The sequence below is a fragment of the Mustela erminea genome, chromosome 8 (assembly GCF_009829155.1).
Source record: "Mustela erminea isolate mMusErm1 chromosome 8, mMusErm1.Pri, whole genome shotgun sequence".
NCBI classification, from domain to species: Eukaryota; Metazoa; Chordata; class Mammalia; order Carnivora; family Mustelidae; genus Mustela; species Mustela erminea.
Genome location: NC_045621.1, coordinates 55,892,097 through 55,916,384, shown reverse-complemented (window position 1 = coordinate 55,916,384; position 24,288 = coordinate 55,892,097). Strand labels below are relative to the sequence as shown.

Genomic DNA, 24,288 nt, shown 5'->3' with positions numbered 1-24,288 from the left:
GAGCCAACACTTCTACTACTAAAAGAACAGACTAAGGGCCCACAGCTTACATTTGTTTTTCTCCGGCAGCGAGACAAATTGAGATAGAGAGAAACTCTTAATTCATTGAATGGCCTCATATCCTCTCCAAATCCTTCCCGGGGAAACTTCCTTAAGGCATACTGGTACCTCTGGGCTGCCTCTTTCATCTTCCCTTTCTAGGAATCAAAAAGCACAGAAATTGATCCTTTTTCAGATGCTCCAAGACGAATAGGCTCCCACAACCTGAAGACCCTGGCAAGGCTCTCCCCCCATCACGGAAACCATCAGAACACATGGGAGGGTCCTGCTGAGGGTGCTGCGACCCGGCTGCCATGAACCGGCCTCACTGTCCACACAGGCTCCGGGAGCTTCCGGCCTCATGCAGGAAGACACAAGCTGGTTTTTTTACAAAGCAGCCTGTACATTGCCAAATTGAGAACTATCAATCTTAATAGATCAGATTATCCAGTTATATATATTTTTATTATTATTTTCAGAGAAAGAGAGAGAGAGAGGAGACACACGCGGGGGTCGGGGGAGGGCAAGAGAATCTTAAGCAGGTTCCATGCCCAGCTCAGCCGGGCTGGGTTTCATGACCCCCAAGATCATGACCTGAGCCAAAATGAGGAATTGGAGGCTTCCCGGACTGAGCCACCCAGGTGCCCCTCCATTATACATTTTTTAAAACCATCTCTGAAATTATCCTCGTCTAGAGATGTTTTAATGCTAAGTGTAATAGAAATCAGATGAAGAAATGATGCAGTTCTCAAGGCAAGTACAGTCTTGTGGAGAAGCTTAGAGCTTGCTGCAGAATCATAATTTTTCTTTGAAGAGGAACTAAACTACGGGCTTTAAAAATCGAACAGCGCTGCACGTCATTTTCAAGGCTAAAGAAATCCATTTGCTCAGTCAGTTCCACAGCGCAGCAGGTATGAAGTCTGTTGAAAATGGCTTGATAGTTCTAACATAATTGCCTACCAAAATTCATATTAAAACCACTTCAAAGCCACAACAACACACACTCTGAACTCAATTTCAAAAGGATTCCAAGGCAGGAACCCTGCTGGGTTGTGCTAGAAGCCTACTTATTTGTTATTATTGAAAAAAGAAAAGGGAAAAACTAAACGTAGCCTGTGCAGCAGCCTCACGATAAAAGGATTAAAATGCTCATAATGCCGTTTTTTGTTTGTTTTCAAAACATTTAATTTTGTCTAATCACAGACCTGGAAAGAGCAGTGCTCCACGTAAATGGCCTACCGCATCTATCTAAGCCAAGGATGGGCCAGCTACAGCTCCCAGGCCAAATATGGCCTGCCACCCACATTTACAAACACAGTCTGACTGGGCCACGGCCACGCCCATTTGCTCATGTGTCACCTGTGGCTGCTTTCCTGCCACACCAGCGAAACTGGAGAGCGAGACAGAGACCACACAGCAGAGCCTAAGACAGTTACTGTCTGGCCCTTTACAGGAAAAGTCCGCTGGCCTCCTATCTAAGCTGATGTCTTATTTTGGAAATTTTACTTTAAATTTTATTTGAAATTTTTACTTTTAAATTATAAGTCTTTATATTTCCATTTTCAAGGGAAAATGGGGGAAAAATTAAGTCAGTCTCCTGAGTAACAGAGTATTATATGCTCCCTATCTTAAGTGAAAACATCTCTAGAAACCATTTCAAATGGCAGAAGCTTATGGCTATTAAAACTAAAGTAATAGAGTCTTAGGAGATTTAATGATCCTTTTTTTCTGAAGCTGTCTCTTGAGTGTCCCTTTCTCACGTGTGTCCCCATGCAGTGTGCTAAGGGACCTCCCGCTGGGAGCCACTGTGCCTTCATGCCAAGGCTTCAGGCTGAGTCACAGCCGCAAGGACTCCTTCCGAGGGAACAGTTCTCACACAGAGAGGGGTCTTCTCCCTGGAAGGTCCTGCTGTTAAGGCACAAAAGCCTGGGCCCCGGGCCTCGCAAGTGGCTCCTGAAGCCAGGCTGTGGCTCCTGAACCGGTGTGGTGTGCAGGCTAAGAGACCATTCGCAGGCCATCACATCCTAGAAAAGGCCAATACCACTTACTTTGTACATCATGTTTCCTTCCTCCATCAACTTCTGTAAAAGTATAATCAAAATATCAGGCTTGGAAGTGGCCATTGCCCAGGCAGCATTTCCTGCAAAACAAAGACGCATTTAGACACATGTCAGTGCTCTGAGAGGAAAGGAGGTCATGGCTTCTGAGGCAGCGCCACAGTGAAGGTCACGGACAGGAGCATGGTGTGTCCGCAGCCTCCAGGCAATGGTAAAATGAAGGGGACACGGGCTGGCCCCGGGGAGTGGGTCTCCCTTCGACCTGCCTCACGCTGAAGGAAGCACCCGAGAGGGAGGCTGTTACCCTGATGAAAATGGAGTGCCGGGAACGGGGGCATCAGAGCAGCTGTGCCCATCTCCCTGACCCTGTTCCCATGGGGAATTTGGGGAGGATCAATTAAACACGGCTTCTGAATAATCTCCTCCGCTTCCTGCAGGGAAGTGGCTGGCGAGTGCAGGCGTGTGCCCTCAGCAGCCTGCGCACTGCGGCCGCCCCGCACCCGGCTCTGGCCAGGCTCGCGCTTCTGCGGCCCACAGCCCTGCTCCCACGCAACCCCGCTCCTGAGCACAGGCAGGCGATGTGGCTTACGGAGGAGCCAGGTCAGGAGCCACAGCACTCAGCTTCGAACACGGGCTCTGCCGGGCACTACGGCCTCAGGGAAGCTATCTGCCCCCGCTGTGCCTCGGTTTCCTCCTCTGTAACATGAGGGGGTTATCACTATCTACTGAGAGGGCAGGTGAGGATGAAAGAAGCTGAAACTAGAAACAGCTCAGAATAACTCCGCAGACAGTGAACTGCTTAGTAATATCCGCTGACCTTCTCCTCTTCGCCAGAGTCCCCTCGTCACGACCACCGCTGGGCAAAGTTCTGGCACACTAAACTACAAAAGCCCTGTTCTGGTGGCCCCGCACCCACACATTCTGGGTGGTGGTGGGTCACGTTCCGGGCAACCACACAGAAGGGGCTCTCCCTACGGAGACCCCTCTGCCCCCTTAATGTCCTCAAGTGACCCCTTCCATCCTGTTCCCAGTAAATTCTGTGACTTCCTTCACAGAAACTGTTGGGGCTGCCCCTGACGGAGGTTCTCAAACTCAGAGGCTCAGCAGAGGCACCTGTGAGCTTTCCTAACCATGATACCCAGCATCCCCCCCAGAGACGAATGTAACTGCTCCCCACCACAGCACCTGGGCATCCCTAACACCCTCAATTCTAGACTGCTTTTCAACACTGGCTGCTGCTCTCAGCCCACACTACAGTGATGATGTTATAAGCTATTTAAACATTTTGGATAACTGTGATTAAATGAGCCTTAAAGTAAAGGAAGAAAAAAGAAAGTCTCTAAGCACCTGACATCTTACTTCCTAACGTAGGAGCAGGTTAAGTCTTTATGGTCCCTGCCATACGCTAGGATCTGGAGCACACCTCCCTCTCCTGCTGCTGAAACGAGGGGTTTACTGACCTAATTTGGCTCCTTTTCTCAGCAGTGTAACCACTACGGATGTGTTTCGACAGCCAATGGCTCTGTCCAGGGGGCGCATGCCGCTGTGGTCCACGTGCTCGATCACGGCTCCCTTCTCGACCAGATACAGCACCTGCGGTGGGAAAGACAGAGCCCTGAGCGGTGGCCGGTGCCACTTGCTGGTGGCAAGAGGGCCGCGCCCACCCACCTCTGCCTCTCGGGGAGGGGCTGGCAGTCTGAGCTTTACTGTGACTTCCCTACCTCTGCCCATTAAGGACCCTAATGGAAACGAAGCAGACAGGAAACAGGAGCTACAATCCAGTCTGCCGCTGGCAAGGAGGAAGGTGGGTGAACACTCCTAAGGAGGGACACGCTATGTACATGCACCCGCACTCCGCAGAGGAGTATATGCAAGTCCACTTCCCAGCCACAGAGATGGCCACAATCCTCCTTTCATCTCCAGTTACTGAGGAGGCAGATGTCAGCAAACCGCCCATGGGCTGGTAGCCCAAGGCAGTGGTATCTCAGAAACATGCGATCCACACTGCCTGTGGCCCGCAAGCTGGAGAAGCTCGAGATCAGATAAACTCAATTACAACTCACTTTAAGGCTTAGGAAAAAGACTCAAATACTGGGAATGTAAAGGAGCAAGTTTTGAGACCGTGCTACAGAGACAGATTTGATGTGGTATGACAGCAGTCACCTGGACATAGATCACAGAGGTAAAAACCATTCTGGCTTCTCAAACTGTTCTAGTCAGTAGAAAAGAAGTCTGTAGCCAACTTAACTTGTCATGTGAATCTGATAGTCCACCAGCTGCTTAAAATGACACTGGATTAATTTCCATAATATATAAAGAGCTTCTACAACTCAACAACAAAAAAACCAAATAACCCAGTTTTTTAAAAAAAGGACAAAGGACATGACCAGACATTTCCCTAAAGATGAGATACAAATGGCCACCAAGCATCTGAGAAGATACTCAACATCACTGATCATTAGGGAAACGCAGATGGAAACCACAAGATTATCACCTCACACCATTAGGATGGCTGCTAACAAAAAGAAGGAAAACAAAATTGTAAGTGTTGGAGAGGATGTGAAGAAACAGGAACACTTGTGCACTGCTGGTGGAAATGTAAACTAGTGTGATCCCTCTAGACACAGTATGGAATTTCCTCAAAAAATTAAAAACCTGACTATCACCGGATCAAGCCATCCCACTTCCGGGTATACATCCCAAAGAATACAGTTAGATATGGAAGAATTTACAGGACCTGGAAGCAATACAAGCATTCATGGACAGATGAACTGATTAATACAGTGTGACAGAGCCACATGACGGGATGTTAGTCAGCCTTAAAAAGGAAGGAAATCCTGTTATAGGCTGCAACACGGATGAACCTTGAAGACATGATGCTTTGTAAGGCAGCCGGTCACTGAGGGACAACTACTCTAGGACTCCACATAGATGAGGTAGGACAGGAGCCCATTCACGGAAACAAAGCAGAACGGTGGCTGCCCGCGGCTGCAGGAGGAGAGAACCAACGCCTCGCTGAGTGGGTGCAGTGTTTCAGGTTACGGAGAGAAGCGTGGATGTTGGCTGCACAGGAATGTGAAGGGTACGTACACTACTGAACTCTTTGCTTAAAATGGCTTAAGATGGTAAATTTTATGTTGTGCGTTTTTTAATCACAATGGAAAAAAAAATTACACTAGAATGCTAAGTGCTTCACACTTCCCTAATACTGATAAACTAGGATTTGGTAAGGTGATAAAAGCTGAAACATAAAAGTGTGGATGTGGGAGATTTAGTTACACAACTGTTTTTGAATATCGACATTAAGTACAATTTACACTGTCCAGGAATTTGAGACCATTGAATGCCAACATCACTGCCTCCTAAAAGCATTAAGGCACAGACATGCAGGATGAGGACAGCTTCTGCTCCAAGCTCCACTGCTTCCAGCAACCCAGGATCTCTCTGGCTAATGTGCACATGAGAACATGAGACATACTTAATGCTTCAGAAGTGGTAACTCTCAAGGAGCCGAACATTCCTTTAACATCTGCTCAGTGACTGGGACGTGGAACCTGACAAAGACTTGGTTCTCTGCCCTGAGAGACATTTTGCAGTTCTTAGCTTATTAACATTTTGTCCTTTCTTATCTCTGTTAGACTTGGACACCTGGCAAAGAGATAAAGATAGTGCCCTAAGCATTTACTATTATTTCTAGACAATGGTACATCCATTTAAAAACAAACCAGATAACTATGTGATTAGTAATTTCTCATATAAATAAAAAAGCGATTTTGAAATGCTCTGTACAGGAATTCTATTTATATGGTTACTGAAAGAAAATAAAACTACATACGCACGTGTGTATACATTTTAATTGTGCTTCTACTGGAGACGGTGTGTAATTGAGTATTTTGAAAATTTTAAGAGTCTATTAAAATCTTTACTAATGTTCTGGAACAGACTGCATGTCACAGAATAAGAGAAAAATGAAAGCAACCCCACAGCATGCCCGCACACGCTGACCACATGCAGACACGGCCTCACACACACACGGGGACCGGTTCGACTCTGAGAATGGTTTCTGTGTGCGGCTGGACAGCGGGACCACCTGCCGGTACCTACCGTCTCCGCGTCACCGTAGAAGGCGGCCAGGTCCAAGGGAGTGCGGCCGTTCTTGTCCGTCTGGTCTATCTCGGCTCCTTCCTCAACCAGGAACTGGACCACTGCTCTGTGACCTTTCAGACAAGCCCAGCTTAAGGCCGACAGCCCCTCTTTGTCCAGAGAAGAAAGTGCGGCACCTGCAGGAACAGTGCATTCAGAGAACATGAACTTGTGACACAAAGCCCAGAAGCAAACAGACTCACACCTGCAAACACCTGCACTGATGGGCAGCAATCAGGCCTCTGAAATCTGAAGCTGGCGAAATGATCACCGCTGTGCAAGCTGAGAAATGGGTACGACATTCACTGCCCACTCTTTCTACTTATGTGCAGATAAAAAATGTCCGTAACAAAAACACTTTGCAAACTTGAATCAGAGTATGGTCAGTAGGTCTGCCAAAGCTCTTTGTTTTGTCCTTCTGGAAGAAACCTCACAGGGGCTCCCGCGCTGCTACCTTTTGAAAGGAGAAATTCCACGGTGCTCAAGTGTCCTTCACAAGCGGCCACCATGAGGGGCGTCCGGCCCTGCTTGTCACTTAGGCTCACGTCACAGCCGCGGTCCAAAAGCAGTCTAACAATCTGAAAGAAACACTTGGAATTACAATCTCCCTGCTCCATGCTCTCTACCCAGGCAGATTTTTCTACACTTAAAAGTAGCACAGGAGGGGCGCCTGGGGGGCTCAGTGGGTTAAAGCCTCTGCCTTCGGCTCAGGTCATGATCCCAGGGTCCTGGGATCGAGCCCTGCATCGGGCTTTCTGCTCAGCAGGGAGCCTGCTTCCTCCTCTCTCTCGGCCTGTTTCTCTGCCTACTTGTGATCTCTGTCTGTCAAATAAATAAATAAGATCTTTAAAAAAAAAAAAGTAGCAAAGGATTATCTTCTTCAAATGCCTCTCAAAGTTGTGTGATTTGTAGGGCCTGTGCAATCTTTCCATTGTATTCCTTTCAACAGAATCTTCTTGCAAATATATACTCTTTTTTTGACAGGTTCAATTCATTACTATGCCTGTGGAACACGTACATACAAGGCACGAACAGTAACAGGGAGAAGGGGAGATACCGATCGCAATCAAGCAATGACCAGATGGCCACAACAGGGCATAGGGGAGACTGGAGAACTGAAGGAGGGGGCGAAGGTCATTCCCACCAGCTACACTCTGGTAGGAGACACAAGCTCTCAGGAAAGTGGTCACCCACCATACCCCCAAGCAACCTGCTTTTCTAAGCCTCAGGGGCTTAGTGGATGGCTTGACCTTCATAGCAGGCAATTTTTAGCAAAGCTTCCTGAAGACATTCTCAGCCTCAGAACTGTGCCTTCAATCAGTGCACGGTGATAAGGCTGGGGAACAAAAACAAAAAACCAGAGGCTTCTCATGCAACTACCATCCCAGTGGGAGGGGCTTTACGGAGGGGGTGGGCTGGAGTCCCCCCTCCCCCTGGCACAGTGTCTGTTACACGCGGACAGCAACAAAAGGCGGCATATTCCCCATGCTTTCCTGTTCCTCAAACACTGACCTGTGCTTTCCAAACTTCCCCATGATTTAGGAAGTCTGAGACCCAGAGACAGGATGAGCAAGGGCAGCACAGAGAAGTTGTGAGGATGATAGGGAGAAAATGGTACAGACCAAACTCTTGGAAATGGAACTGAAAAGCCAAAAATCTTGGTGGGGAGCACTTGCAGCTCCTAACAATGGGACGAACAAGGAGTGACATGATTCCATGATGCAAAATTGGATCTAGAAAATTCTTCCTATAATGCACATGGTAGGATCCATTTGCTTGCAGCTTGTGTGGAACCTGATGCCAGGCATGGGGTAGGTCCATGGCCACTGTTTACAAAATGAATAAATGACCGAAATGCTATTCTCAGTGATCCCTGGTCTCCTGAATTAAGGCAACAACAAGTCACTCCTAGTCAAAGAAACCAGCCTGATGGGGCAATCTGGGTGGTGCAGTCAGTTAAGCACCCAACTCTTGGTTTCCACTTAGGTCATGAGCTCATGGGGATCCAGCTCATGGGGCTTCCAGCCCCACATCAGGCTCTGTGCTCAGCAGGAAGTCTGCTTGAGATTCTGTCCCTCTCCCTGCCCCTCATGCTTGTGTCCTCTCTCTCTTTGTAATAAATAAGGAAATCTTGAAAAAAGAAAGAGAAGAGACAAGAAGAGACGAGACAAAATCAGCCTGAATCACAGTGCTAGACCAGAGAGAAAATGCTTCCTTCTCTAAAGAGCACAAGAGAACTACTCTTCTTCCAAGTATGCCAGATGAGTAGGTCACACAGTCGGGACAACAGCTGTCATGGCTAGTCCTCTGTTATGGTGACAGGGTGCACCCATTCCACTCTCCCTCGCAGGGTCAAAGGAAGCAGCTGCGGGTCTCCCCCGGCCGCGGCCTAGCTCCTGGTTACCAGCCTACAATGGCGGACTGTGCTTGCTTGTCAAACATTTATGGTTACCGAGACCTGACAGCACAAGCAGAAGCCAAGTATGTGAAAAACCCAGGGCTCAGGGGAGACGGGCCACAGTGAACTCTATCCCACCCGCTGCTTCTGCGGCCTCCACGGGCCCACCAGGTACCTGCCAGTGCCCCTGGCGTGCCGCACAGAACAAAGGTGGGACCCCTCTCCTGTTGGTCCGGGACACAGCAGCTCCGTGCTCCAGCAGCAGCTCGCACACCTCCAGCTTGCCTCTTCCGGCAGCGGCAGTCAGGGCTAGAGGAAGGTCACAGGAGAGGGGGAGTCTGTTAGTGCGGGGTGGCCCCAAGTTCTCCCGTCAGCCTCCCACTGACAGAAGACGGCTGTGCATCCTCCCCGCCGCCTCTGAACCTGGCTGGGCTCTGCGACAAAGGAACACAGAAGAAACGACAGCGTGCCAGCATCTGAGCCACGTCCTGAGACGGGCAACATCCACTTCTCCAAACACTCATTCTCAGAACCCAGCTGCCATGGCCAGAGGAAGCCCGAGCACCCCGCAGTGTCACTCACAGGGAGAGGAACCTAGGCCTGTGTGTGCCTGACAGTCCCAGGTGAGCTCTGAGCAGACAGCGAGCAACAACCCGGCAAGCGTGTGTGTGTGCGCCGTCCTGGCAACGGATCCCCAGAGTCTAGCTCCACCATGTAAAGCAGGTGAACAGAGGGGAACCTTCCCTGGCAAGCCCAGGCCACACTGTGGATTCAAGAGCCACTATGCTTTTGTTTTACTGTTTTACTTTGTTTTTTAGTTTTGTTTGTTTTCTCCCCATAGCAAGAGAGAACCAGAATATAGTGCAACACACACACACAGATCAGTATATTACCCAGTCCAGCCTCTTCCCTTAGAGGCATACATTTCTTTCTTTCTTTCTTTTTTTTTTTTAAAGATTTTATTTATTTATTTGACAGACAGAGATCACAAGCAGGCAGAGAAGCAGGCAGAGAAAGAGGAGGAAGCAGGCTCTCTGCTGAGCAGAGAGCCCAATGCGGGACTCGATTCCAGGACTCTGGGACCATGACCTGAGCCAAAGGCAGAGGCTTGAACCCACTGAGCCACCCAGGTGCCCCAGAGGCATACAATTCAATCAACAAGAACTAGTTATTACTGAGGGAGCCAAGGGCATATCAAATCATCCTGTCTTTATGGAGTTGAAAAGCTCTGTAACTAGTCAAGATTCTGCATTAAGACTGTCAAGAAAGCAAGAGAAGAGGGTTGGATCGTAGGTTTTCTTGAGTGCTCGGGTGACCGGCCCAGGGAGATTCTGAGTGAGTGGCCCGCTGTCAGCATGCGTGTTCTGGGGAGGTCAGCCAAGGATAAAACAAGAACAGTATGGAAGGAAAGAGAACACATCGAAAAGGTTCTCATGGGACCCCCACATGAGTGACTGTGCCCCATGATCCCCCAGGTCATGCATGATTCCTGATTGGGTGTGGTAAAAAGAGGGGTTTCATTGAAGAGGGTCCACTGCTATGTCTCATGAATCATCATCTAGAGGAGAGGACAGCGGTCGATTTGGAGGACAATCCCAAGCCAGGAGGACACGTGTCAGTGAGTAAAGGACAGGAAGGGGCTGTGGTGGGACAGTGAGGCCACAGGAGGGAGCACCTACAGGAGAGGCTCTCTTCCTGTTGCTGGCCTGTGACAACTTTGTTTTTAAATACAGCCTCATACTGACACATTTCCAGCTTCCAGAATAGATGGAGTGTTCCTACAAATCAGTAAGACATGTCAGGATGAAATCAGGAAAACACGGGACTAGGCTGTTGACTAGCCTAATGCCAACGAATTCATGAGCAGTGCACAGCCTCGTGAGCCGTCCAGCGAACTGAGGACCAGGACGCGCGACCTCTGGCTGAAGACCCACCTAGTCCATTCCACAGCAGCCCCCCGCCGGGAGACACGTGCCTGGGGATGCCCTGTCGCGCACTGAGGGACGTCCTCGCAGCCGCCCCAAACCGGAAGCAACTGCGTGGCCATCAGGAGTGAAATGCATCAACAAACGATGGTCCGGTCCACCAGGGGAAGATCACACAGCAATGACAAACGATATGCAGCTGAAGGCCACACATGGGCCAATCTCCCCAGCACATCAGCAGTTCAAGGAAACACCACACCACAGAACCCCAGGGTGAGGGGGCCTACAGCGCAGCAACAGAGCCCCACCCCGGCCTGGCTCCACCGCCCACCCAGGGTCTGTGCCCTGCTCTCCTGGGCACCCACAGGAGTGAGGCCCAGGGGAGCCACGTGCTCACAGGTCCTTCCTTCCACACGCACATCTCTGTCCCTCTCCTCCTCAGACCCTCTGAGCGCAGACGGCCGTACCTAATCCAGCCCCAGTCAGCCTGGCCACAGCTCAGGGCCCAGGAGCCACACACACCCAGAGATGGAAACCTGACGTCTGGGCCTAATCTCCCCGTGACAAAGAGCAGTTCCTGTGAGAAACAAAGACGTCCCCTCAGGCCGTCTCCAGGGACACAGGTGCAGCGGGCCAGCAACTTCGCCTCTTGACGCAGAGGTGCCATGTCCGCCAGGCAGATACCTGAGCTCCGCGCCGTCCCAGGGACCTCATGCGCCAGCAAAGTGAGGAAGGCGGCGGGACTCGTGAGCAGATGTGTCAGGCTGTCCTACCCCTGGGGCCCTGAGGATGTGAAGGTCAGGCTGAGGAAGCCGGTGGGGAGAGCAAGCCCTCTCTCTCCTTCCAAAAGAGAGTGAGCACTCACCTCGCTCCCGGCCCAAGTCCCCAGGCAGGGGATGCGTCCCCAGAGCAGCCTGTCATGGGGCGATCTCAATAATGCTCTCCTGTCATTAGCCAGAGCATTTCTGACAACTACAAAAAAGAGCCATGTTTAACGACAGTTGTCCTCTGCACTGCTGACTTTCTCAGGATGGAGAGGGGGAAGGTACTGCGGGGTCTTGAAGGCTGGTGCCTTTCCTATGTGTGTTACACAAAGAGGCTCACAGCCACTCATCATACATTGAAACATGTAAGTAAATTATAAATAAATAGCATAAACAGAACAGTATTTAAATCAGTTTTACATACCAATGCACTGCGTTTGAAAACCAGTGGTGAAGGCGATCCTTTGTATATCACACAATCTAAACCAGCGTGTCCTGGCCCCGGCGGTCCCCCCCGCACGTCCCACACAGTCCCTTCCTGCCCGGGCGTCAGTGTTAACTCCTGACGAACAGGAGCCTTGGGGCACGTTTATGTGAGCTTTCTGGACGGATCGGAACATGACCACGGAGTGGCTGGCGAGGTGGGAGATCCAGGTGACGAGCCACCCCCTGGACCTGCTGCCCCTCTGCAACCCCCCTCCAGGCAGGGGTCTACTCTTTGCCCCCCTCTGGCTACAGTGACCACAGCAAGGACAGGGGGAACAAAGGAATCCACACGCATGCCTGAGGCAGGATCATGGCCAGCAGATACACAGGACGCCCTGGGAAGGAGCAAACTCGGGGCCCTGGCGCTGGAGGAGATCTGAAGCAGCTCACTCGCATTCCATTATCTCGTGTCTGGTAAACAAGCCCCAACCCTGTTGTAAACAGGGCCTTAAGTCAGGACTTCTGGTGCAGCTGCTACTGAATCTTTGCCACAACAGCCCATCAGAAAGCACAGCCCCGCCTAAGAATAGGGCCACATGCTTCACGGAGGCGCCAGAGAAGCCTGAAGCCTGAGCAGCTGAGGAGATGAGAGCGCCCCCCACAGGCCTGGCAACGGGGCCGGACTCCAGTCTCTTCCTCTCCAGCCAGGCCCCTGTGTCCTTGTGAGGGATTTCTTCTGAGGAGAAAGCACCAGTGAGCATAGGCTGGTAGGCCGCGTCCACAGAACCTGCTCAGACCTGACACGGCCCACGTTCTGCACACACAGTTCTAGTGAGGGGCTCGCATCTTCCAGTGACGGAGACCAGCAGGACCTGCATGTCCCTTTTTCTACTCAGAGTGAAGAATTTTGGCCTCATCAAGACCCCTGAGGTTAGAGGGCACCTTAAGCTCTAGCAGCCTTCGAGGGAAGGACATCGTCTTCCGAGACAATCAAGACTGAAGAATGGTCAACTAGTCAACTACAGGCTTAAGCAAACAAGGTCAGGCAGGACTCTGTTCAGAAATGCCAACGACGCTGTGGGAAAGGCTGACCTCCGAGCCGACCCTGGCTCCGACGAGGGTCCGTGGGCTCCGTCTGGCCAGAGAAAAGCAGTGCGGGGAGGAGGGCAGGAGCAGCGGGCGCCCTGGCAGAGGAGCGCTGCCTGTCTTCTGGCCAACGGGGTCCAGAGACAAAGGCAAAAAGAGACGCTAAAACTCAATGTAAACATATGGCACTTTCTCTGACTCAAACCAAACACAAATTCATTTACTTGCAAATTCTTTAACAAGATGGCATTTTTCTAATGAAATTCCCATGAAAGCAAATTTCCTCTGACGATCCTGAATAATTGTACCTCGGCAATACTGTCCTGTCTTCGGAGCGTGAGATTTGTCACCACAGATGTTCATTTTAAGAAAACCCCATTTACTCCCAGTAACACCAACTTATTGAAGACATCAGATATGGTTCTCTGGAAACCAGATCATTTGCAGGAATCCTTGACACATTAAAGTTCTCTGGGCAGACGTGTGACTTACAAAAACTCCCCTGTCAACTTGCCAGAACTCAGTCATTCTGTGAACGGGGCTGTTCATAACATTTTATGGCAGCTCTGTCCCTCAAGTACACAGGTGCAGGATGGCCAGCTCTAGGGCCTGAACTATGGATAATCATTCCCTCGCCCCCTTGGATGCTTCTGTCCCTAATTTAGAGACTTTGAGAGAAGGGTGACAGGTCTGTGCACACGAGGTGGTTCCCACTTCCAGAAAGCCACCTTTTCCTACATTCATCCCACACTGAGCATCCACACAGCCCTCCCAGGCCCGAGGTGGGCACGTGAGAAGAGTCTACACCTGCAGAGGGGCAGTCCCGCCAGCCGAGAGGGCCTCAAGCACGATAGGGACAAAGTGGCTCTGCATTGCTTCCACACTGACCTTTGCTGGTGCATTATTTCCTAATATATTGGCTTTTCGACCTTTTATAAAAACAAGAAGATTAAAAAGAGCAAAGTCAGTAATGAGCAGGATTCTCATAAATGCCCTCTAGCTGCAACCAAGATGGAAACCGCTAGATGTGCCAAAGGCAGCGACGTCTGAGGCTCAGCTGGACGCCTGCTGGGCTACCCCTCTCAGCAGTAAAGGAGAAGGAAAGTAAAGAGCGCGCACACAATCCCGGAAGAGCCTCCACTATTTTATCTAGAAGGTAAAGTGTAATTGGGGATTTTATGATTTTTTAAAATCTTTCTGGGCATGGCAGCCCCTCTCCCTTGATTTCTGACAACGGACAGGTTAAGTGGTGAGGAGGGAGGCCCCCATCCCTCTGCTGTGTTTGGCTTTCCTGTCTTTGAGTCTGGGCTGACTGACAGGCTGGCCCCAAAGTCCTGGGCCTGAATGAAAGCAGCACCAAGCCCCAAACAAAAGCTAGGCAACGGTCCCTGTTCCAACTTCTAGGAACGGAGCAAGATTTATAAAAGCCAAATCTCCTGGCCTTGCTTTGTTAGGCGTTTGCTTCCATCACTGAGGGGAAGGGAGGGCTTCTGTTCAAGAGAACAACTTGCCGACAGCTATAAATCCTTCCTCTCCACAGAGGCCGGGCAGTTATTTGATCTAATCCTTAACAAGGTAAAGAGTAAAATGAAACACGAGAAAGATTATATTCTTACTGAAAAATACTACCGCACTGGGAGATGAACCCCTGAGAAGCCTCCAGGTCTGCCAGCCTTGAACAAAGCCCTGCTGAGCGAGCTCCGCACCCTTAGGAGCGGGCAGCCAGCCCTGCCCAAATGCCCCATGAGTCTCCTAACTCGTTCTGCCCCTGCAGCGTGTTCTCCTTTTGCCACAAGTTCCCCAGGAGGGCCTGGGGCAGCCAGGATGGAGGGGAGGGCATCTGTATAACCAGGGGACAGGGGGCAACTGAGCATCACATAAAACGCAGACTCCCCTCCACATGGTCCCAGCTCCCAGTGAGCTACTATGGAGGTTAAAACAAGGCAGGAACCAAATCTGAGTAGCCAGGACACTCCAGACACGTTACAAGTTCTGTAAAAACACACTGTCCATCTCCATGGGAGGATTAAACATGAACCTCAAATGGTCAAGGAATTCAATGAGGAAATAAAAAGTACAACTGCCACTAAGCAGGACTCTCCATGTAACCCAAATCCATTTCTGTCCCTCGTACCTGCAAAATAATCCCAACGTGAACTAAGATTTTATCACTTAATCATCTGCTTCAATAATCTATTAAGACCAAATAAATGTCTAAGTAAGTAACATTAAATATTAATCAATTTATCCCAACCCTGGAAGCCTGCTGCAGTTGTTGAACACTTACAACAGCCAAGCTCTGGGTCAAACACTGTGGGTGAACTTTTATTCAATCTTGACAAGAATCCTTTGAACGAGATGATTGTTCTGTCCATTTTATTGAGGTGAAAGAATTGTTACATGATATGCCCTGAACCCAGACCCCATCAGTATCACTCAGGAGTTAAACCAAACAGCTGAATGAAGCTAGATCTATGCTCTCAACAGAAATAAGAAGATCCTGACATATTTTATTATTCTACTATGACACCTATAAAATCCTTCCTACACTGACACTTCATGGCTCTTTAAAGTCATAAATTCATTTAATACACAACCAACTTCTATGAGGCAAGTATCACTCACCTCGAATTACAAATGAGGAAAATGAGGCCCAGAGAAGTTAAGCAACTTGCCTGAGGTCACACAGCTAGTGGGAGACAGGAGATAGGATGTGAAGTCCAAGATCCTAAGTCCTCTGCTCTTGCCTCCAGGAAGTTTTCTTTAAAAATAGTCAACTAATGAAGCCGACCATAAATGCTGTTTTAGACCAAGAGTGCCAGAAAATACTTTTCTTTTGAATAACCATTAAGCTTTCTCCCAAAGACAATAAGAATAATCTGCAATGACTATGTTCCCTTGGAACTCTGGTCACATAGCATCCTAAAGCCAACGAACAGGAATACCGTGCTGCGCCCTCTGCCCTGGTCTTGACTTTAGTTTTTTTCCTATTCCTTCATATATTATTTCAAATAATCCTCTTTAAATCCTTTGAGGAATAATGTGTACTATAAATAACATAAACTCAATTTAAGAACAAATTCCTAAAACGTGGACAACATAAATCACATTTCATGCAGACTTTGTTCTGAAGATCTATCAGAAGGACACAGCTTCGAACAGCTGTCACTTCTGAAGTGTGCTGAGAATGCTCACATTCTTTGATAGATCCTCTTACACACCAAATATTTAAAGCATGTATAACGTGTGGTTTTGCTCTCCTGAAAGGGCTGGGCAGGCAGTGAGGACAGTTATGTGCAGAACTCCGTACAAGGAGGCAGGGTTAAAAAGGGCATTTCCACAAAACCATTCTTTCTTTCTTTTTTTTTTTTTAAAGATTTTATTTATTTAAGAGAGAGAGAGAGAGAGAGAGAAACCATGAGTGGGGGGAAGGGAAGAGGGAAAGGGAGAAGCAGACTCCCTGTTGAGCAGGGCATCCCAAGCAGGGCTCGATACCAGGACCCTGAGATCATGACCTGAGCCAAAACCAAGAGCCAGATGCTTAACAGACTGAGCAGACCAGGTGCCCCTCCACAGAGCCATTCTATACAAGCTCATGTTCAGCCTAGAAGGAGGGAAGCAAGGAAGGAAGGAGCCACACATTTCAGTAAGAATTTGAAGGAACAATTGGGATTTTTCTGTGGAAGTGCAGACGACCATGCACAGTCCTCCTAGGACTGAAAGATGAGCAGCAGTGGAGGTACAGACGCTCTAGGCACCGAAATGTAGAGTTTCTAATGCTGAAAAGTTTCAGCTGAAACTTTAGAAGCCAAGCTTCTAATGCTGAAAGCAGACCTTTGTTGTGGTTTTTTTTTTTTTTTTTTTAATATTTATTTTTTACTTATTTGGCAGAGAGAAAGATCACAAATAGGCAGAGAGGCAGGCAGAGAGAGAGAGAGAGGCAGAAGCAGGCTTCCTGCCAAGCAGAAAGCCCGATGCGGGGCTCGATCCCAGGACCCTGAGATCATGACCTGAGCTGAAGGCAGAGGCTTAACCCACTGAGCCACCCAGGCGCCCCTGTTGTGGTTTTTTAATGAACAGTAAGGAACTACTCATGGGAAGGATGGACTCCATGCACAGCAAAAGCAACATTTTACACATGGTGAACAGAATCCCAGTCCATGGTCAGGCTACCAGCTCATTTGCACCTGAGGTGCACTGTGTGGGTTTTCAGCACTCCCTGCCCCCACGTCCCACTCCCTGCCCCCACCTCCCCGCAGGCACACACCGGTCAGCTGGTTTCTGCTGTCCTGCCAGCAGAGAGGAATGGCTCTCCACAGCGTACCCATGCCAGGGGCAAATCCCAGGGGTCTGATAGAGAAGGAAGAAGGCAGGGTACAGACAAACCCAGCCCCTTAGTTCTTATCCCCAAATCTCTCTCTACTCTAGGGTGTCCTTCATGCCCATCTCCCTCCTTCCAGAGCCTGGGTTAGCCTCTTCTCCAGGGTCCTACATTACGAGGCTTTGTCCTCCCCCTTATAGGGTCCTGGGTTAACCTATCCTGCCCCACTCCCAGGAGGGTCCTAAGCTACTCCCTCTTCCACACCCTCCAGGATCCTGGACTACTACCCTCATCATCCTGGTTTATTCCCCCCTACACCCTCTAGGGTCCTGGGTTACCCCTCTATCATGCTTTTAGGCCCAAACCAATCAAGAACATCTACCTTTGTTTGGACTGACAAAATCTGAATTTCCACTAATCTTATGTACTCTCAAACACTAGCAGAGGAAGGAATGTCTTGACAAGGATATTCTCAAACAACAGCATGGTGAGATTCTGAGGACCTCCAAAAATGGAGTATCCTTGCAGTAGCAAGTCACTTCGCTTGTCTCAAGAGGATACATTTAGAGAAGTCCTCACCACAAATTCTCCACATGCCTCAGTGGCAATGGACAAACGCTTTTCCTTCCAGTCTGTCACCTGAAAATCTGCTCTGAGATGTCCATACATACATCAATGCCCAACTCAATGCCGTAAGTTTTAAATGTACTCTAAACAGTGAACAAGTGACAGCCCTCCTCTCTTTAAAAAATGTCAAGTAAAATATGAATGAACAAAGGGTTGTTTTTTTTAAAATTAAGGTTTCATTTGTTATTAATTTGTCAGAGAGAGTGAGAGCACAAGCAGGGGGAGTGGCAGAGGGAGAAGCAGGCTCCTTCCTGGGCAGGGAGCCTGACAAGAGACACAATCCCAGGACCCTGGGATCATGACCTGAGCTGAATGATGGCAGACGCTCAATGACTGAGCCACCCAGACATCCCACAGAGGGTCATTTTTTAAAAAATTAACATATAATGTATTATTAGCCCCAGGGGTACAGGTCTGTGAATCGCCAGGTTTACACACTTCACAGCACTCACCACAGCACATACCCTCCCCAATGTCCACAACCCAACCACCCTCTCCCTACCCTCAACCCCCAGCAACCTTCAGTTTGTTTTGTGAGATAAGTCTCTTATGGTTTGTCTCCCTCCCAATCCCATCTTGTTTCATTTATTCTTTTCCTACCCCCCAAACCCCCTACGCTGCATCTCCACTTCCTCATATCAGGCAGATCATATGATAGTTGTCTTTCTCTGATTGACTTATTTTGCTAAGCATAATACCCTCTAGTTCCATCCACGTCATCACAAATGGCAAGATTTCATTTCTTTTGATGGCTGCTTAGTATTCCATTGTATATCTATATACCACATCTTCTTTATCCATTCATCTGCTGATGGACATCGAGGTTCTTTCCATAGTTTCCCTATCCACAAAGGGCCATTTTTAAGCTAACAGTAAGGCATCCTGTTTCCTGGGGTGTGTGCACCTTAGTGTAATAAGCTCAGCTGTCCATGGCCTGGGTCCACCTGCGATTCAGAGCTGAAGGTCACGCCTCCCCTGGGAGGGTTAGCAGAGCCACAAAGTGGGAAATTAAAGCAGTTTCAGGGAGAAAAGATGGCAACTTTGAAAACATCAAGGATGCCGTGCAACTCATTACTCAGCTTCATGGTCCAGCACAGAAACAGATGTGAGTAACCCCTGCACCCAACACCAGCTGACAGGGCTAGACCTCAGATTCAAGTTCCAGAGGCAGCCAGGTCCTACCCAGAATTCTGTCCAGAATAAAGAGAACAGTGAGCCGTGATTAGGACACATGCTACACCAACCTGCCCCAACCCGCCAGGAAAGGGAGGGCCCTGGAGCTGAAGAAGCTACCCAATGGACAGCAGAGGAGAGTCAGCTCTTTGAGAGGCAAATCAGGTATTAACAGCTTTGGCATTAAAAAAACCATAATATTTAGGGGGATCTAGGTGGCTCAGCCAGTTAAGTGTCTGCCTTCAGCTCAGGTCATGATCCCAGGGTCCTGGGACTGAGCCCCGCACCGGGCTCCCTGCTCAGCGAGGAGCCTGCTTCTTCCTCCGCTTTGTGTGCACAAGCATTCCCACTCTCTCCCTGACAAATAAAATCCTTATAAAGAAAAAAACCCATAGTACTTACAATACTTAAACTTCTTTAGAAAGAGTTTACCAACCAAACTATCTTACCAACTGAAATAGCCTGAGCAACGTAAGAGAACATTTGACAGGAAGGATTTCAGTCAGACTTCTGACTTCCCCTGACAGGACAGCCCGTTGCAGAAATCAAGGAAGGGGAGCTCTGGGAGCTGTCTCCGACGCGCACAAAGCCCAGGGCCTCAGGCCTGTTGACAGACCAGCTAGAAAGCGGTGGGAAGGGTTTCTGAGGGAACAGTGTGAGGGCACAGCACATGTGGGTGAGCAATGGAGCTGGCGGCAGAGGGAGGGAGGCATGGGGCCGTCAGGGACACAAGGAGGGGCTGGCACGGGTGCTGGGTGCTATCCGCCACACCCACACCCCTTCTGGTCGCTAACAGCCATGTTCCTGCGTTTGCGAGCCAGCACCCTGCTCCACTTTCCACACGTGCACGGCGCTGCTGACTCAGACGAGAGTTTCTGAGCCAGCCCAGAATCCAGCAGGACACCACCTGTGCGATGACAGACACAAAGAAACTACAAGACTGGGGCCTCAGGAGCAAGAGGATTCTTACCTCTTCCTCTCCAGCAACAAAATTTGTCCCAAATTATTCTGCAAGGTTAATGTCACCTACCCTATAAACTATACGGTTTTGTTTTCTATAAACCCACTTGTTCACTCAGCCAGCACCCAAGTGACAAGCACCAGCCGAGGCCAGTGGCTCGAAGCCACCAGGCTGGAGAGCACAGAGTGCATTTCCAACATCACAGAAAGTTCTGCTGGACAACACCAGAATCAAGAGTCGCCATTCACACAAGAGACCAGGAAACATCTGACGTCTTAAAGCCCACAGTTTGGGGACAACAGCCTTTGATAAATAAACAACATCAACAACTAAATATATAAATGGCTGACTTGCAAAATGTCCCAACGGAGTCGGGGTGGGGGAAGGCTCTGCTTCAAGACAGGCACATAAAATGACAAAGGCTGAAAGAGAAGGGCCTCTGTCTCCCTACAGAGCAAGAGAAAATTTGACCCAACACCCAGGGAGCAGGCTCACAGGCTTGAGAGCAGCCTGCAGCCTGGAACCACAGCTCCTCGGACAACTCGCCATGGCATGCCATCACCAGTGAGGCATCTCCCATCATTTCAGTCTGAGCTCATTCACCACAAACACAGATATGGAAACAGTAACTCGGTTGGGCTGGGACTTCGTGGGAGCCAGCAATTACTTGTCATGACTGAGGAACGCCTGAAACAGATAACAGAAGCATCTGACAGGTTGGTGTTCTGTTCCAGGGTGCCCTGAGACCATGGGCCTGAGACCATCTGGCAGCATCTGTGAATAACCCTCACGGAGCAGAGGCTCAGAGGGGCTGTGGGTAGAGGCCCCCTCCAGCCCCTCCCTCCTTGGTACCTCCGTGTCTTCCGATGGGTCCCACCACCTCTCACCAGACTCTAGAGTGGGACTCTAAATGTCAACCAAACATGAAAAGCAAATGGGCCCAGGTGTTGGTGAAAGGGAGACTTACATAAATTAAGCTCTCTGTTCTTAAAGGCAGTAGACACGTCCTGTAAGTTTTCTAAAAGCTGCAGGTTTACGGCAATAAACTTTCAAATTAAACCCTGTTATTATTTTAGATGAAAGTCTTTAAAATCTATTATACTTTCAACCTCAGATAGGAACCATCCCCTTTTGTGATGACATTTAGTGACTCCCGGTCTTCAGCAGGGAGATGCTCAGGGTACAGAAGGCACATGACTGTCCCTACTCCAACCAACCCTGCCACGACTGGCCAGAGTGACCAGAAACCTCCAAGAGGACTGCTGTTCCCTGGGCTCCTTCCTCTCTGGCCGTCAGCTGTCATCGCGGATGACTTGCAGCTTCTGATCAGCAACAGGCATGAAAACAACACTTTTGCAACATAAAGGAGATACACAAGGTGCTCAACGGTCTCTCCCGGCAGCAAAGTGGGGAAGGATTTTGTGCACAGATGTAGCTGCCCCACTTCTGGAACATGGCTGTGAGAGCAGGGAGGGGCAGGGAGCTGCCATCAGCAAACCGGGCGGCACCGCTGCACAGAGAAAGGATGGGAAGGCGAGCCAAACACGGGCCAAGGAGACCCTGCCTGGTGACCCCATCGGTGGGTATCCTAAAGCCAAGCTGGCCATCGCTGACTGTCTACTGAGCAGACCTGTATTAACCTCCACAGAGGTTCAAAAAGAAATGCCGAACTGCTTTATCCATATGCTTCCAGTTACGCCCGTCTCCCTCCCACGTTCCCGAGAGGATCTCTCGGGGGATGCTACCCTTGGGCTGTGCCTGGAGTCCCACAAGCTCCAGTTCAGAGTGCTTGAGACGCAAAGCACCACGGACCACATTCGGGAATGATGACCAAACACAGCCAGGAAGTAAATAACTTCTTTTACTTCCGAGGGTTGTCAGCGAACAGAAACGGGTCCCGCAGTGAGGCAGTCCACATAGGGATGCTGACCTCTGGCTCAGTACAAAGCCAAGTCCTGCGCTGTGACCTGGCGGGCGCCACACTGCTACCTGCCACACAATATGAAAGTGGATGGACGCTTCTCTTTTGCCAAATTACAGAGCAGCCTGTACTGCTTGAACAGGTGGAAGAGAGGCTCCACAGAATCCAGGACACTAGTTAAACCTATGCGCGTTCAGCCCAAGTGTAATCAAACCCCATCTGGGCCTGCCTTCTCCGGAGGTACCACAGCGAGCTTCCTAAGCCAGTCACATGGCAACAGCCCCAGAGAGAGGGCGCCAGGAGGCTCGGGAGCGCAGGCCCGTACTCCCTGCTGGGCACTGGATGTGCTTCCCAAGTGTGAGTTAGCTGAGCAGCTCTACCCACTAGCGTTTGGCTTGCTAGGAAACAACTGGGAAGCATGTGGAAATACTGCGCAGGTACAGACTGAAGGCCGACACAGGCATACCTTGTTTTATTGCACTTTACTGCAGGTCACAGACACTGTGTTTTTTATAAACTGAAAGTCTGTGGTAACCTTGCCACCGAGAAAGGGTTGTTTTCCAATCATAGTTGCTTACTCCATGTCTTTGGGTCACATGTGGTAATTCCTACAATACTTAAACTTTTCCATTATTTTATTTGTTTGGTGATCTGTGATCAGTGATTATGATTCACTCAAAGCCTAAAGGATAGCTTTTTTGGGCAAAGATTATTTTTTAATCGAGGTGTGTATATTTTTAAAGACATAATGCTACCACACAATTAGCAGGCTACAGTACAATGTGAACATTTACATGGACTGGAAACCCCCAAAATTCATTTGACTTGCTTCATTTTGTTATTTGCTTTATTGTGGTGCCTGGAGCTGAACCTACAGTATCTCCAAGGTATGTATGCCACAAGCCACAGCCTGGAAATGCATTTTAACACTCTTGGTTACACCGATTCAATAACAACTCATCACTTGGAGTCTTATCTTTTGAAACCCAACTCAGTCAAATGGAAAATTTCAAAGCAGCATTATCCGCACTCATCTGACAAGTAAGTGACTCAAATCTTCATCAGGATGTACTCACCTCGGGCTTCCCTCCCGCACTACAGTTAAACACGATACCCCACACACTGATGAAAAGGGATTTAGTATCTTATAATCAGGACTTTAAATAGTTCCCCACCCCCACCCCCCACCCCGGGGTTGCAGTCCTGTTCTCATTCTGCAAGACTGGCTGCAGCCTTCCTTGCCCGGCACCATCGATTCATCAGAATACCAGGCTGGAAGTTCCTGCCCTGCTCAGGCTACATCATTCACAGGAAGACCAGGCTAGTTCAGATACAGAAGACTCTATCACGCAGAAACTACCATCATATTTCGGTATTTCTAGCTGAGATTCATTAGATGTTGCAGGAACTGCTAGTCTAATTCAAAAATTATTTTACTGGTGTCGAGAAAAGTTTTTACTACTCATTTGGGAAGTTTTAAAAGCTCTACCCTTCAAATGCCTCGTGATAAAGTAACAATAGGACTACATGCATCCCAAGTCATTTTTAAGACAATTCAGGCCAAAACGGGGGCTAGCCCATCAAGAAAGCTGGCCCAGACCACAAGCCGGGGAACCATAATTACCTGTTTCTCCCCACAGCGCGTCAGTGCCATTGACGTCTATTTCGTGCTCCTTCTCCAGCCCCAGCAAGCACTGGACCACCTGTCAGAAGTGGCAAGGTGACTTAATGAGTTCTCAGAGCCATATGTGCTTATTATATCCCATGTATCAAAGGAGAGAGGGTGTTGTTTTTGTAACCATGATTATCTCATGCTGCACAAGGAGACAAAATACAATGAAAACTGTTTTCAAGCATAATTCATATGCTATTCACATTTTCACTTTTAGAAGAATAAAAAAAAACCTCAGTGAATGTCAGCAACATCGTTCAGGATTACTAGGCACTCAGAATTCTAATGAATTCCAACATGACCCAAATATGCCAGCCTAATCAACAAAGGACACGGGAGATGGTACAAAGTGCAGTTTCTGCATAAATCGCCATGAGACAGGGAATCCGTTTTTTCACAAAGACAGAAAACAAAGCAAGATACACCTTTTCAATAAAATAAAATAAATAGTATCATCCAGATGATTTTTCTACTGACAACATTCTTCTTCTTTTCCCTAGCTCTTTTCCTTTCTCCCTTAGCAAACAGAGCATTGGATCCCAAGTGTGCAGGCAGGAGTGCTGGCTCGTGGGGAAATGGCAGCACGTGAGCCCCAAGCCAGCGTTCACCCTGTGCAACAGTGCCAAGAGGAGATCGTCACAAGGCCCTTTTCCATTCTCCCAAGCCATAGCCTTTGTGGCAGCCTGCATCACGGCCCCAATATGTCCACATCCTCTGCCTGGAAACCTGTGAATGTTACCTTATAGACAAGAGGGAATCCACAGATGTGATTATG

At 49.0% G+C, this 24,288-nt stretch overlaps 1 protein-coding gene across 8 annotated transcripts in view; it reads right to left on the bottom strand.

The window, feature by feature from the left end:
* The window catches only part of TANC1 (tetratricopeptide repeat, ankyrin repeat and coiled-coil containing 1), a 232,017-nt gene that overhangs the window by 3,290 nt on the left and 204,439 nt on the right, over positions 1-24,288 (bottom strand). For all 8 annotated transcript variants that reach the window (XM_032355656.1, XM_032355651.1, XM_032355654.1 and 5 more), the window contains 7 exons: positions 23,466-23,544; positions 8,813-8,946; positions 6,694-6,817; positions 6,201-6,376; positions 3,557-3,689; positions 2,088-2,179; positions 51-197 (listed from right to left, as the gene is read on the bottom strand). In XM_032355656.1, coding sequence (XP_032211547.1) covers positions 51-197; positions 2,088-2,179; positions 3,557-3,689; positions 6,201-6,376; positions 6,694-6,817; positions 8,813-8,946; positions 23,466-23,544 — 885 coding nt within the window. The remainder of the gene's footprint in view (positions 1-50; positions 198-2,087; positions 2,180-3,556; positions 3,690-6,200; positions 6,377-6,693; positions 6,818-8,812; positions 8,947-23,465; positions 23,545-24,288) is intronic.